Genomic DNA, 15,843 nt, shown 5'->3' with positions numbered 1-15,843 from the left:
TTTATATCATTGAAATTTTATGTCAGAATGTGGAAGCTAAAAGATATTCCATTTCTTATATCTATTATAAAATAATAAACAATTGTAATGCCATAGACTGGATATGCATACATGCCAAGCAAACAGAAAACTTTCTCGGTGTGTGTGTGTAATATATGGAGATCTACCGATCTCCTAGAACTAGAGGGGACCATGAAAGGTCATTGAGTCTAGCCGCCTGCCTTCACTAGCAGGACCAAGTACTGATTTTTGCCACAGATCCCTAAGTGGCCCCCTCAAGGACTGAACTTACAACCCTGGGTTTAGCGGGCCAATGTTCAAACCACTGAGCTATCCCTCCCCCAACTCCTCAGTTGTGCTACGGAAGTAGTCAGATTTATGGAATCCAGCAGTAAGTCCATTTCCCTTTTTAAAGATGAATATGCAGTGACTAATTAGAGGATTTTGTAATAATGTGGGTTACATGTTACTTAGTCGGACTGATTAGTAAAACTGTACCCCTATTCATGAATTCTGATGTTTCAGGGATCACAGATGAGTAGGACCCTACCAAATTCATGGTCCATTTTGGTCAGTTTCACGGCTGTAGGATTTTAAAAATCTTAAATTTCATGATTTCTGTTGTTTTTAAATGTGAAATTTCACAGTGTTGTAGTTGTAGAGATCCTGATCCAAAGAGGAATTGCAGAAGGTCACAAGATTAGTGTGTGTGTGGTGGGGTGGTTGCGGTACTGTTACCATTACTTCTGTGCTGCTGCTGCTGGCACTGCTTTTAGAGCTGGGCAGCTGGAAAGTGGTGGCTGCTGGCCAGCAGCCCAGCTTTGAAAGCAGAGCTGCTGCCAGCAACAGCGCAGAAGTAAGGTTGGTATGGCATTGTATGATATTGCCACCCTTACTTCTGCACTGCTGCCTGCAGAGCTGGGCCATCAGTCAGCTGCCCAGCTCTGAAGGCAGCAGCACAGAAGTAAGGGTGGTATGATATGGTATTGCCACCCTTACCTCTATGCTGCTGGCGAGGCGCTGCCTTCAGAGTTGGGCACTTGGCTAACAGCTGCTGCTCTCCGACTGACCAGCTCTGAAGGCAACACAGAAGTAAGGATGGCAATATCACGACCCCGCTGTAACTTCCTTTTGGATCATGACCTCCAATTTGACAAACACTGCTCTCTCCTATGAAATCTGTATAGTATGGGGTAAAAGCACACAAAAGACCCGATTTTCATGGGAGAAGACCAGATTTCATAGTTTGTGACACGTTTTTCATGGCCATGAATTTGATAGGGCCCTACAGATGAGTATATCAAATGTGGCATATTTCTAACTTAAATACTGAGGCAACTATTTGTAGTTCTTCTGTGAAGAAGCCTGTGTAAAATAATCCTCCAGGTTATCAAAGAAAAATACGTTTTAGTATTTTCTTCCTAGTGATTTGATACCATTTCCTTTAATCACTGATTTTTAGTAGAGAGAAATGGAAATCATTCCATGGTTGGCATGATATATGAACTTTAATAATTTACAGAATATCCCAGTCTTCCCAATCAGCTCTTCTCGACACGTTTCTTTTTTGTTGAAATTACTCAATCTCTTAAACGTGCATTAAGGAAGTTCATGTTTGTTTTAGTGTCCTTATGAAGCATCATGCTTTTTTTATTTTTCTGACAAAACTAGAAATTTAATATGCAGGCACATCTTTCACCTTGTCTTTGGCTTGTGGTGGATACGATTATTTTTACTGTAGTTCACTATTTTTTTGACTTAACCAGTGTAAAAATTGAAGTTGGTGCCCAAGTATACAATTAACAATTCTCTTTGAAACAGAAGTATGGTTTCTTCCTGGCTAATCAAATTACTGAAGCAAGTCATGAACACATTTTGTTTTCCATATTTTGAAATGGCATGGCTATACTAATTAACTCTTGACTACAATACGTATGCAGTTAACACAGACATTATTAGTGTTGCTGAACTGTCTAGATCATAATCATGAATATTTTAGATGTATAATTTTCAAAGTTAAGCTGTACTTTAACCTTAAGGAATGGATGGATTTGTTTATTGCCGTGGTTTCTGGCTGACTAAGGGCTTGTCTAGAAGGAGCTGGCAGAGTGCACTAAAGGGGTGTGATGTGTAAAGCGCTCTAATGTGTAGTGCTCTTAATTGCCCTGTGGAAAAGCTGCAGGTGCTCTCTAAACAGTATTTAGCTTACGTTAAGGACATACACAAACTGGGTATCTTTTAGAGTGCAGCAACAGGGTCATATCTGCGCTGGTAGAGTGCAGCTTATTTAGAGTGCTTTACAAATCACAACCCCTGGTGCGCTGTCCAGTGCAGTGTAGACAAGACCTAAAAGATGCTACCGAGCCTTTAAATTTAACTTTTGTGTTCTAAATACTTGGATGTGAAATAACATACTTGACTATTTCAGATCTTTAACAAACTACATTAAACTGAGTGGTTACCATCCATTTGCCTCCTGGTACCTTATAAACTACAAGCCTCTCATCATCACTAGTAATTAGCAAGTAGGTTTATCATTTTGATAAATTTTCAATTTGATATCAGTGAAATTTGCAGTTACACCATGAAAGCCTTTACAGGTAGCTGTTTTTCAATCAGACCGAGATTTCCTGTAGAACACGAATGGAAAACCCTTCCGTGTAAAATAGCATCCTCTAATCTCTTAATCCAAGACTTGGTCATCTGATTTCTCATCTTCATCTTTTTTTATATGCTGTGATGCTCTTTTTTTGTTTGTTCGTTTAGAACTATCTGTGCTGATAATACAATGGTGGTAACTTCTTGAAATGCAAGAAGCCGCTGGCTTTTACAGCGTTTTATGCTGAAGGCTGGTCTTCACTACAGGGAGATTGACACTGCTGCAGTTGATGCAGCAGGGATCAATTTAGGGGGTCTAGGGAAGACACACTAACTTGAAGTTAACCGGAGAGTGCCTCCTGTCTACATAGCACAGTGAAGACATCAGGGTAAGTTGACCTAGGTTATGTCAATTCCAGCTACATTATTCACATAGCTGGAGTGGCATAACTTAGGTCGACTTACTCCGTAGTGAAGACAAGTCCTGAGATGATGATCAAGAAGACTTTGTAATAATATCCAAAGAGTGTGAGTGTGTTGGGGTGGAAGGAGGAAGTGTGTGATGTCTGTGGCTGGCTTTACTAGTGTTAAGGAGATGTCTGCTGATTCTTGTTGACTTTTGAACAGAGTCAATGATTGATGAAATGATCAAATTCTGTTTTTCTTAAAAGTTAAATTCTAGGATTGTACCCTTCTGAAGTATTCTCTTTCATCCCAGTGCCAAACTGAGCATGTCATCTTTTAGGTTTTACAGCTGCCCCCGCCCTCCCCCTTCTCTGAGAACGTTGGAATGAAAATACATGTTAGTATGTAGTCATGATTCATATTTTGTTAGATTCCAAGGCCAGAGGGACTATTGTGACCATCTAGTGCAGTGGTTCTCAAATTTTTTTTTTTGCGGACCACTTGAAAATTGCTGAGGCTCTCAGTGAACTACTTAGTGATCTTTCCAAATGTTGTGTGTACCGTTAGTTAACTATTGTAATGTGCTTTGGATAAAAGCGCTATATAAAAAAACCCTTAATAATAAAACTTGTTGTTTTATAAATAAAAGCACACAACTCACATTTTAATATCAGTAGTCTAACCTTTCTAATGTGATGGATGTGCCCTTTTCTCCCCCACCATGGGAGCCCTTTTCTCCCCCACCATGGGAGCCCCCGAGGGTCTCTTCCCCCCCAAAGCAGCCACAGAGCTGAGGCTGGGAGGGAGGGCCATCTCTCCCCAGCAGCCACAGCTCTGGAGCTGGGGAAAGTTGTCTTTTTATCTGCATGTCCCAGACTCCCCCTGCTTCTTATCCCACTGTCTTCCCCCTACAACCCCCTATTCTCTGCAAGGCAATTACCTCATCTTACATGTGCGTCTTCTCCAGGGTCCAGGCACCTAATTAGTGGAGCCACGCCTGCATGGCTCCACTAATTAGGTGGGTGGCCCTTCATTCTCTTGTGTGCGGCTGCCCAGGTGTGCACCTGAGAAGAACTATCCGTGGACCACCTGAATGGAGCTTGAGGACCACTGGTCGTCCACGGACCACATTTTGAGAATCTCTGATCTAGTCTGATCTCCAGTATAACACAGGCCACAGAACTTCCCCACAATAATTCCTAGAGCAGATCTTTTAGAAAAACAGCTAAACTTATTTTAAAAATTATCAGTGATGGAGACTCCACTGTGACTCCTGGTAAATTGTTCCAATGGTTATTTACCCCTGCCATTAAAAATGTGTGCCTTATTTCCATTTTGTTTGTCTGTCTAGCTTTGACTTCTAGCCATTGGATCATATTATACCTTTCTTTGCTAGATTGAAGAGCCCATTATTAAATATTTGTTCCCCATGGAGATAGTTATAGATCGTACTCATGTCACCCTTTAACCTTCTCTTTGTTAAGATAACTAGAGTGAGCAACTTGAGCCTGAACATAAGGCATATGTTCTAATCCCTTCACCATTCTCATAGCTCTTTGAACCCTCTCCAGTTTATCAACATCCCTCTTGTTTTGTGGGCATCTGAACTGGACATAGTGTTTCAGCTGTGGTCTCACCAGTGCCAAATAGAGAGGTAAAATGACCTTATTCTTCCTACTTGAGATTCCCCTGTTTATGCATCCCGGGGTTGCATTAGCTCTTTTGGCCACAGCATCACTTTGGGAGCTCATATTCAGCTGATTATCCACCACAGACCCCAAATCTTTTTCTGAGTCACTCCTTCCTAGAATTGAGACCCTTATTCTGTAGATAGGGCCTACATTCTTTGTTCCTAGATATATACATTTCCACTTAGTTGTGTTAAAAATGCATATTGTTTGCTTGTGCTCAGTTTACCAAAGGATGTAGATTGCTCCGAATCCGTGACCTGTCCTTTTCATTATTTACCACTCCCACAATTTTTGTCTAATCTGCAAATTTTGTCAGTGATGTTTTTGTTTATCTTTTTCCAGATCATTGATAAATATGTAAAATAGTTAAGGGCAAAAACCAAACCCTGTGGGACCCCACTGGAAATGCACCTATTCAGTAATGATATCCTGGGTAAAAATACGTTTTGAGACCTATCAGTTAGCTGGTTTTTAATCTATTTAATGTGGCCTTGTAAATTTGAGATAATTTGTATGGTACCAAGTCAAATGCCTTATACACGTCTAAGAACATTACATTATTACCTTTATTAACCAAACTTCTTGTCTAACTAGAAAATACCAAGTTAGTTTGACAAGATCTATTTTTCATAAACCCATGTTGATTTGCATTAATTACATTACTCTCCTTTTTAATCAAGGCCCATATTAGTGATCCCTGGCAACATATGGAGGAGGTATCAGGCTAACAGACCTACAATTACTCTGTCATCCTATTTTCCTTTTTCAAAAATTGGGACGTTAGCTTTTTTCCGGTCTCCTGGATCTTACCATGTGCCCCATGACTTATTGAAAACCAGAATTAATGCTCCAATGAGCTACTCAGCCAGCTCTTAAAAAAAAATCTTGGATGCAAGTTATCAGGGTGTCACATCACTTTCATTTTACTGCTGCTTAAAAAATTTGTGCTGCACTTTGCTGGCAAGGAAAGGTAATCTGTTAATAGGGATCTAAATAACAAGAAAGTGAAATACCCAAGATACTGATCATTTTCAATGTTGTTCAGAAATTGTTGTACACACTGAAGGCAGCATGGTCTAGCGAATAGCGCACTAATCTGGGACTTGGAAACCCCTAGGTTCTGTTCTTTTCTCTGCCACTCGCCTACTGGGTGATCTCTGTGTGACTCAGTTCCCCATCTGTAAAATGGGATTAATGATATTGAATTCTGTTGTAAAACACTTGGAAGATCTAGTAATGAAAAGCACTATGTGAGAGCTAGGTATTGTTGTTAAATTTTTGGGCCTCAGTTACAAGACCCTTGTCAATTCACCCTGCTATGTGAAACAACAACAAACATCAATGTGATCTGGAGGCAGACTCAAAAATGGTAAGGGGATGTGTGATGGGGAGATTATTTGGAAATCTTTTCCTTCATCCTAAAGCAAAAGTTGGATCGGAATAGGTACGAACTGTAGCAGCTTAGAGGCAGGGAGGAAAGGATTGTTTTCATAACAGACAGGTTTTTTTACTTTCCTGTACTGCTTCACAGAATAGAAATGAGCATGTGGTGCAAGGCATGCCTTTGTGTGTGAATGCAAGTGAGCTTGAGAGCAATGAAAACCTCCATTTGTATTTGTATATGAAAAACTTGTTTGCCTGAATCATAGCAGCTGCAGTATCATGAGTACTTGAGTCAACCCCTAAATGTGTGGGCCAGTTTTCAGGCAAGGAATCATACATGCTTGATAGTGCAAATATCTGATGTGATGTGATGGAAAGACAGTTGTGAGGGGCAGAAGGAAGGCTATTAGGCTTTTTGCTACAGTCCTGGCCCAGAACGTTCATGGGAGATCTAGCTTCCATTTTGGGCTCACCACTTGGTGTCTGGTTAATTTTTCAACCTCCTAATATTTAGAGTGCTGCTCAACACAGATTCTTAGATCCATCCGTACTCCCTGCTGGCAGGTGATACCTTCTGATGCTGATGTTCGACATCTGTTTCCATTGTATTCTTGCCAGAGCTTGCTTTCAGTTAGTAACATTGTGGTTAATGTATCTGCTGATTCTTTCATGTCAAACAACTGATTCATCTCCTGTCACATGGTTTCATTGCATAGTCAGCATCTTGAGGATGATTTCAGCTGTGAAGAGGTTCAGTATTGAGTTGTTTAAAGAGAAGTTCTAGACAGAAGGATGTTTACAGAACATATGGCAGTCTCTGAAAGCACTGGTTTATAAGGCGTTTAGAATTTCTTGGAGATTCATACGATATCTGAATGTAAGATGCATATATATAAATGGCCAAACAGAAACTTTCAGATATTTAGTTTTATGTAAATGTCTTATTAATATAAAATGACATTACAGGAAAAATAATTTAAAAATGAGGGAATTTCTAAATAAAGCTCCACCATCTTTAACTGTGCCCCACTGAATAGTTATGATATAACAACTTTAAGTTTTTTTGTTGTGGTTGTTGACCATATGTATCAAATAGAGTCTACACAATTACACATGCGACTCCCTTCAGCAATTACACAGGCATTGTGTGGTGGTGGTATTAATTGTTGTTCATCGTTTGTACTCTAGTAACACCTAGATGCTTCAAGTAGACGGGGGGGAGGGGGGCATGGCACCAGGCACTGTAAAGACACATTGGGCTTGCCCACAGTAGGATAACAAATGTATTTTTAAAATGTGTTAGCTAACATATTTTAGCTAGCACATTTTAAGTGTCTTCTGTAGTCCGTGTAAACTGTATTTTAGAAACGTTGCTGGAAGCTGGGGTTCATCTCTATCATATCAGCTAACGCATATTAAAATGTACCTTCTCCTGTCTACAAAGTGTTAAAGTGTTAATTTAAATAGAGCTGGTTGAAAATTTTTCATTTTTTTAAATGAAAAAGGGGCCAAAGTTTTATGAAAACTTTTCCCATTTTTGATCAGCTGAAGTTAACATGGGGCTTCCGTGTTACCCAAAGTGTTTTAAAACTACATATATCTTTTATCTTAGTCTAGACAAGCTTCTAGTGAATGTCAGTCCCTGCCTCAAAGAGTTTTCAATTTAAAACCTCTCATGTCTTGAGTTTGTTGTGTGTTGAATTACTCAAGAGATTTTTGTTTTAATCTCCCAATCTCTGTACATATAACCATTCACATAATTGCTGACTTGCATGGATAAGCAGAAGTTATTGATTCCAGTTCATTTGAATTGTTACCACCTTGGACTGAAGTTTCAATAATTAATAACAATGTTCTCCTCCTATTTCCAGGTGCCTACTGATGGAAATGCTGGCTTGTTGGCAGAGCCCCAAATTGCCATGTTTTGTGGTAAACTCAATATGCATATGAATGTTCAGAATGGAAAATGGGAATCTGACCCCTCAGGGACCAAGACCTGCATTGGAACAAAAGAAGGGATTCTGCAATATTGCCAGGAAGTAAGTTCCTAGTTTAACAGATAACTTAACGTTTTTTTCAGGCACCTAAATAGAACTTTGGCTTAAGGGTTGAATCCACTAGGCTCTTGCTCTTGTCCCTTCTTGCCTTGCCCTTTCATCCAGTTTGAGAAGGGTCTCTCCAAAGCCTGTCAACCCTGCTCCAAGCAGTGGCTGAAGAGTCTATTTGAGAGTAGTGTAAGTCAATCCTCCTGCTGGTGCTAATTGCATTCTCTGTACAATAAACTAATTGTTTGCAAAGCTCTTTGAAGAAGTGCTGTTTATTGATATTAATATCCAAGTTCCTGCTAGGCACATTTTGAAGAGTTGAGTTTTTTTAAGCTTAATGTCATTGGAGCATTCCACAAATATACATCAGATCAACCCACAGCTGTTGGTTTCTGTGGCATAATGAATCGTTTGAGGATTTTTTAGTAGAAAGCTTGTGCTGCAAATGAGGTCACAACAAATGATTGGGTGTTGGAGAGCAGAAACTTATTGTCCACTCGCTCAAGTCCTGTGAACAGATTGTATATCTAATTTTGTTTGTCCCCATGCTGCGATAATATGATAACCTTGCACCAGTGCTTGACAAGTGGAAGAGAAAATGTGGTTTTCATGCCATGAAAGAAAAGAGCACAGATTGAGCTGCTGTTTTAATCCTTCTGCCTTCTCATCCAGACTTCTTTTTTTTTTTTAAACACAGGCCACTGCCTTCCCCAAAAAATATGTTTCAGAGCTGCTATCGTACGCCCTAAATGTCATTCTAATTCTTTCCAAAAATCCCTCTCTAAAAAGCAAAATATTTCAGTATTTGAATTTTCTTTAGTACACTGATCCATATCTACCTACCTGTCAGGTGTCCTTTCTACTCCTTGCAGTGGTTTTTTTATTCTTGCAGCTTTTGGGTCACAGATATAATTCTGCAAGGAGTTTGAGTTTTGGATTTTTTTTCTTGCAAATGTAATGCCATGGCAACAATGTTGATTCTTCATTCCTAGCGCGCTCCTCTGTACCAAAATCAGTATTAAAATGATTCATGAAATTTGTTTAGACAATGTAACTATTTATCCTCTATCAAGGTGTCGCGAATGATTTGGCTTTGAAAAGCATGGGCTTCGTACCTGTGTTTTCAAAAGGCATTTTTGTCTTTTGTTGGCTTCCTTGGGACTTGTATATAACCAGTTTTTATGTATAATGAAACTATGAAAAGAAATTTTAAAAAAAATAAGGAAACAGAAGTCAGAAAATGGAACTACATCAGATATTGCCCATTGGGATAAAAGTCCGTGGAAGTATTAAGACTTAAAAAATAAACAAACCAAACAAAAAACATTACTTTTTAAAATCAGATAACAGAAGTAATACAATTAGAAAATTTCAGGGCATAAGCCTGTAGTGCCCTGATGTTCTAGTTACGTATGCTAAAAGAGCTAATGAAAGAATAAAAATAAAAAAATGGAAAGTATAAGATAATAAGAATGAAAACAAACTGCATTTTGATGTCCAGTGTGGTAGAATATATCAGAGGGCATTTTTAATTAAAAACAACTAGAGTACAAAAGTAAAGGGGGAAAAAAAATTCTCCAGAAATGCTATTTCTCATGGAGAATAGAATTGCACCAGACAGTGATGGATAACAAAATGTAGCCTTTGTGCTTAGTGTCTGGAGAAACGGGGCCAAGACGGTGGGAAAGCTATGCTGTATGTTTCAGAATCCTGTGCAAAGTCGCTGTGTGTATTACTTGCTATACCTATCCCATGCCCCATAAGAGGTAAATTTAAATCCAGAGTGCTCTCAGCGCTAGCATTCTGGTCCCAGGGACTAGGTAATTGGACTGTAAGAACTCAGCTCTCAGGAGCAGTGGGGGTGCTAGCTAGAAAATTTGCATCCTATATGTGTGTGTAGAGACCCCATGCCAGAGCAGTGCCTGGACCCTGTTCAGACTGGAGGCTTAATTAAGTATTTGGATCCTCTCTTAGCAGTCTGCTGAGTGTCTAAAAGTGAGGGTTCAAGTAGATCTAAGACAAGGCCATAAACTAAACCCCAGAATTCTGCTGCTTCTGGATACTAAGTTACACTTCAGCACTTTAATTTCTAAATCGTATTTCATGTCTGTCATAAATAGATAGCTAGGGTTAAGGTTTCTTTTACCTGTAAAGGGTTAACAAAGGACACCAAACACCTGACCAGAGGACCAATCAGGAAACTGGATTTTTCAAAGTAAGGGTGGGAACCTCTGGAGGTTTTGGCTTTGTTCTCTGTCTTTTTTTGTTTTCCTCGGCTGTGAGTAAACAAGCTTTTCTTCTGTCTCCAATCTTCTGTCTATCCTTCTACTACCAAGTGTGAGTACAAAGGCAGCAAAGCAATAGGCTGTTATATGCTTTGTTTTGTATTTACATGTGTGAGCTTGCTGGACTGATTTAAATTAGCTATTTTTTAATCAGACTGTTTATTCCTATTTTCTTATAAGCAATATCCCTGTATTGATCTCTTAATGCTGTTCTCCCATATAACAGCATCTCTTTTCTATCAGGTAGAACAGGAGTCTTCAGAGGATGAAATGGAGAGATCACTAGGTTCCTCATAGGCAAAATCAACTATCTGTTTATTGGGCAGGTGGTGGAAATGGGCTGTGCCTATCCTTTTTATAAATCCACCTTGCCCAAAACATCTTCAGACTCTGCAGCTGGACACTCAGCATCCATGGTTTCTGGCTGTCAAATCCAAAAATGGGCTGGGGACTTCTCATTTTAAGCTCTCAGATCTCCCTCTGAAGACTGATATATTCCTTCACGACCACCTGGATGGGAAGGTGGAAGGGGCTATTAATTGCCTATTTGAACTGTGGGACACTCAGCTTGCTACTTGAAGCCTTGCCTCCTACACCTCTTAAACAACCATCTAGCAGTTCACAGGATTTAAGAGGAAGAAGCTGACTGTATCTTTGTACAAAGGAACCACTTGGAATGCCTCATGGTTGTCAGTGCAAGAAGGTGTGGGGACAGGAAGCACCTTTAAAAAACCCCCAAAGATTCAAGACTAGAGAGGACACTGGGGAAGGGAATTCATTCAGGTGTTGCTTGTTTTCTCCATAGATTTGTGATTCTAGTGTGCTTTTTATTAGTAAAGTAAGGTATGTTTGCACATGTGTTTTGAGAAATTTCTTTGTGAGCCTTGTGTTCTTTCCTTAAACAGAATCTCTAATGCCCATGAGGGTGGACCTCTAGAGAGGGTTTGCCTTAATTACGAGGGGGGCTGGAAAGGTCAAGACTGGTGTCAGGGATGAGGGCAGTTGAACTTACAGGGTCCTACTTCCCAAGGAAGGGGGCCAGACGAGGAGTCTGAACCCTGGAGCTTGCTTGAGAGGTCAGAACTAGAGACAATATAGAGTGCTAGACACTGTGCAGAACCAGGTGGCTGGAGAGCATGTGGGATCATAAGACTGGTAACTGTCTACTAGAGAAGACTCAGCAAGGGCTATAACACATATGCCCCAAGTTTGACAGAAGGATGCACCAGGGCAGTAATGGCAATTTAGGTTGACTTTGGCATCTAGACATAAAGGTGGCAGAACGGAAGAGGGTGAGGGTTGCAAAGGCAGACAGAGGGAGAAAAACAACAAGGAAGTGTACTCCTCTTTCTTAATATGTTGATTTTCTGTCTTATCTTTTTAGAGTGTGAGCTTTTAGGGACAGGGACTGTTGGTGTTTTTTTAATATTTGGGCAGCACTTAGCACGTTTAAGGTGCTATCAAACTGTAAGATTCCTATTTATGAAATGGAAGATGCTTGGATGATAAGTAAAGTCCAATTAAACTGTGTTAATTTTTCTATGCCATTTTAACACACACACAACTACAGTAGATTGTGCAGGTTTGAGAATGGAGAGAGATGTCATTCTCTTATCTCTTTTGGGGCAGAGTAGCATAAGACACCACATTAGTTTGTTGAGAGTTAGCAGATTAAAGCTGGTTACTCTTCCTGTATCAGTTATTTACTGCAAAGTTTTTAATTTTCTTGCATCTTGGTGGAATGACAAATATTTGCAGAAGTGTAAATAATCAGTTACATCTGTTATCACTAAACAATTTATCTACTACAAATAATTTCCTCACTGCCATATAACAGTATCCCTTATTGTGGATAGGCCTCATCTGCTGTTAATCTGCAAATCAGAGTGGTATAAGCAGTAGAACAGTACTGTATCAACATGAATTAATGCAAGACGGATGGTAATAACTGTACAAGGGCCAGAATAGTTAATGTTGTGGACATAGAAACTGCCATATCAAATTGGGCTGTTAGTTCCTTTAGTTCTGTCTCTGACAGCATACAGTACCAGTAGCTTCATAGGAATGATCAAAAAATCCTGCAGTTAGTTATGGAATAACTTGTCCACGGGGAAAACTTCTTACTGTATTAATTAGAGTTTGGCTTGAAGCATGAAAAGACAGCTGCTCCTCCATTGTGGGGTCAACTTAATGTCCCCATGTACAGATGTTGAAGATGGCAGCTGCAAGAACCTCTGAACAGGCAGATTTATTTTGTTGAAGAAGCTATGTTTTAGTACTCACATGCAAAGCCAGTTGGCTGCAATCTTGAAAGTGTTTCAGGGCTTTGAGAATTCTTGCAAAATTCTGCCTTTAGGAAAATATGTATATATTCACAAAGGGGGAGTTAATTTTGAGTGGGTTCTGTTCCTATGGAAAAGGATTTACTAGAAAAAGGATTCAGGCACAACATTCGTTTTACTTTACTAACAATATTGAAAATAGCCTCTGTGTGCTGTATCTTATTTCCAGTAATTGCAGTACACTATAAATATAGCTCATAGGACTGAATTAATTTTGCTCTTTGTACTGAACTTGTTGTTCATACTGTGCTGTAAAGATGACATGCAGGATGGTAACAGATAAATCCAGGTTTGTCTAGGACATGATTTCATTCAATTAGTTCACGTTAGAATGCTCGTTTTCATATTTAAGTTTGATTTTTCTAACTAAATGTGCACTGAGTTGAACAGAATGCAAAGGAATCTATCTGAAAATCAAGCTTTTCAAGAGTAAGCCAAAAATTTGTAGTAAATTTCCTTTGGGTGGTCAAGTGGATGGAGCATAGAACTGGGAGTCAGGAGACCTGGGTTCTACCCCTTAGTCTTCAAATGCAACTGTCCTACTGTGTGATCTTCAGCATGTCTCTTAGGGCACATGAAGACCAACAGGTTCTGTTAACTTTAATGGGCGATGGATTGCCCAGCATCTCGTAAGGTCCCTTAACTAGTCGGTTTACTCCTCTGTCAAATGGTGAGATTTGCCTGCCCTTTGTAAACCACTGAGATCCATGAAGGCAGTATATAGATGTTGTCTATTCCTGCAGTAGTCGTCCTCAGAAAATCAGTATTTAGCAACTGTAACTGCACCCTGCAATATCTTAGCATTATTTTCTTATATATTTGGAGCAGGAAATAACTGCATCATCTTTGATGTCACTGGTATAGCTGTTGGTAAAATAATCATCTTTGTAATGGAGATGATGTGTTTTATATATTCAGTCCAACCTGCCTTCTTGGCATTTCTCATGAATCCTACCACTGTACTGTTCAGGTACCAAAACATAATTTCTTTTTTGAACGGATTATATTCTCCACTTTTCTGTGTTTATAACATTCTTAAATGGTCTTAGATTTGTTTCTGGAGAAATAAGTGACATAAAACTTCAGGCCAGGTCCAGCACATCTTGAATTGAGCAATAGTTCTTGAAGAATGATGAGCCATTAACTGACAACAGTAGTCTTTAGGCTGGTGTACAGTCCAATCACTCACACAGAAACAGTGCTTCCATACCACCTTTTTCCTTTGGTAAGGAACTGAAAGGACCATCAAACATACCTCTGCTTCCCCTTCCTCTTTCTGTTTACCTACTATACCGAGGTAATCCTGCTGTGCTCATCACTGTGGTAGCTAACACCTTCCAAAATTATATAAATAAATATTATTGGTCTCTTCAGTGTCCTCTCTTTTACACTCTCTATCCAGGGACAGGTAGAAATTGTATTCAAAATAATAGCCATTCAACAGACATGCTTCTTTTTGCTAAGTGTGAAACTGCACGTTTAATTTAGGCAAAACTGATATCTCAGATATTTGCTGAGGAAAGCCATAATTAACTGGAAAGTTAAGAGTAAACCTCTCACCCCTAGATTTTTGGTAGTGCCAAACATCCATTTTAACAAATACCAATTTTAAAGACACATGGCATGTGAATTATTGCGCAGAATGTTCACAGTGTTTTTAAGATTTGGAGTTTTGTGTCTTAACAATCTCTTTAGCATTTAAGGTTGATCTTAATCATTCTGTATGTAACTTACAGTAGAAAAGAGCACATCTTTTGTCCCCATATAGTCACTGGTTCACACAGGAAGTTAATCAATCTGCTGCAGCTGCTATGTCTGTACTACAGGCGCTACAGGTGCACAGCTGCAGTTGTAACGTGCACACTTGCTAAAGCGACAGAAGGATTTTTCCTGTCACTAGTAAATCCATCCCCTCAAGGGGCAGCAGCTAGATTGATGGAAGAATGCTTCTGTTGACCTAGCAGTGTCTATACCAGAGTTTAGGTCACAGCTGAGAGTGATGTAGCTAGGTTGACCTAAGTTCTAGAGGTAGATCAAGCCTGAATGCTTTAGTTCAAGCAGTTGAAGCTTACTCTTTTAGTTTTGAAGGTCTTGAGTTCAAACTCTGAGCTGGTGATATATTTATCCTAAGGTAACGAAGAGACAATAACTTAGAAACCGTACTGCTTTAACAGTACTATTCTAAACTACGGCACACTCTTCTAGCCAGAAGGAACCTCAACATGTTCATGTTTCAGTGTGTGTAACCCATAATTTATATAGTTTCCAAAGTGAGCAATTGACATAGAAGTTACATTCAAAATAATAGCAGAACACTTTTGTGTTTGCTTTTCACATGCTCTCAATATTCCAACACTGTATTTCTCATTATAACTGTTTTGACAATTGATCTAAGGGGCATCATTTATGCAGGAAGTGAGACTGAAAATGATCATTGTTGTCCTTTCTGGCCATAAAATCTCTGGTATGCTTTCTGGAGGAATAGTCACTAGTATTTATAGCCAATTAAACTGCATGTATGATTGTGTCCCCAGTGGAGTTGGTGGGGCTGGGAAATGACAGAACATACGAGCTTGGAGCAGTGAAGGTTCTGACTCTTTTGGGTATGCCCAGCTGACAGGAAAAACTGAGCAGAGAGAAATAATGTAATACCTAGAGCTGTGTGCTAAGGAAAGTGGGATTGAAATGAACTCTGATACTCCATGGATACCATTATTTCAAAGTGAAAGGCCACTTTTATTGAAGTGTTATCGACTGCATTTTCTCCAGAGAGCTATTGTAACTGAAATAAACACGAATATGTTACGAAGGGTAAAGTGTTGGATTGAACTTCAAAATTTATCTCCATTTGTCTCAGAAGCGGAGAGACAGTAAAGTACCTGACTTATGTTTTTAAGTGTTTGTAGGTATATAGGGAGACTGAAATTTTCACTAATGCTCTTTTCACTGGGTGAAATAAAGGCATTGTGGAGGAATCAGACCTGTAATTTCTCTGCTGCAAATGTTAAACCTCAGCCATTTGAAATTCTTTCAACAACAATCCTAGTGCATGAGAGGAACAAAGGACTAAAACATAAGTTTTTTTAAAGAAACA

General features: G+C 39.3%; 1 protein-coding gene across 4 annotated transcripts in view; it reads left to right on the top strand.

The window, feature by feature from the left end:
* Nucleotides 1-15,843, top strand: part of APP (amyloid beta precursor protein) — a 384,911-nt gene that overhangs the window by 69,177 nt on the left and 299,891 nt on the right. For all 4 annotated transcript variants that reach the window (XM_075073302.1, XM_075073299.1, XM_075073298.1 and 1 more), the window contains exon 2: nucleotides 7,949-8,116. In XM_075073302.1, the coding sequence (XP_074929403.1) occupies nucleotides 7,949-8,116 (168 nt within the window). The remainder of the gene's footprint in view (nucleotides 1-7,948; nucleotides 8,117-15,843) is intronic.

Source organism: Chelonoidis abingdonii, chromosome 1, assembly GCF_003597395.2.
Source record: "Chelonoidis abingdonii isolate Lonesome George chromosome 1, CheloAbing_2.0, whole genome shotgun sequence".
Taxonomy (NCBI): Eukaryota; Metazoa; Chordata; order Testudines; family Testudinidae; genus Chelonoidis; species Chelonoidis abingdonii.
Note: the sequence above shows the minus strand (reverse complement) of the source record. Positions and strands in the feature narration are given on the sequence as shown.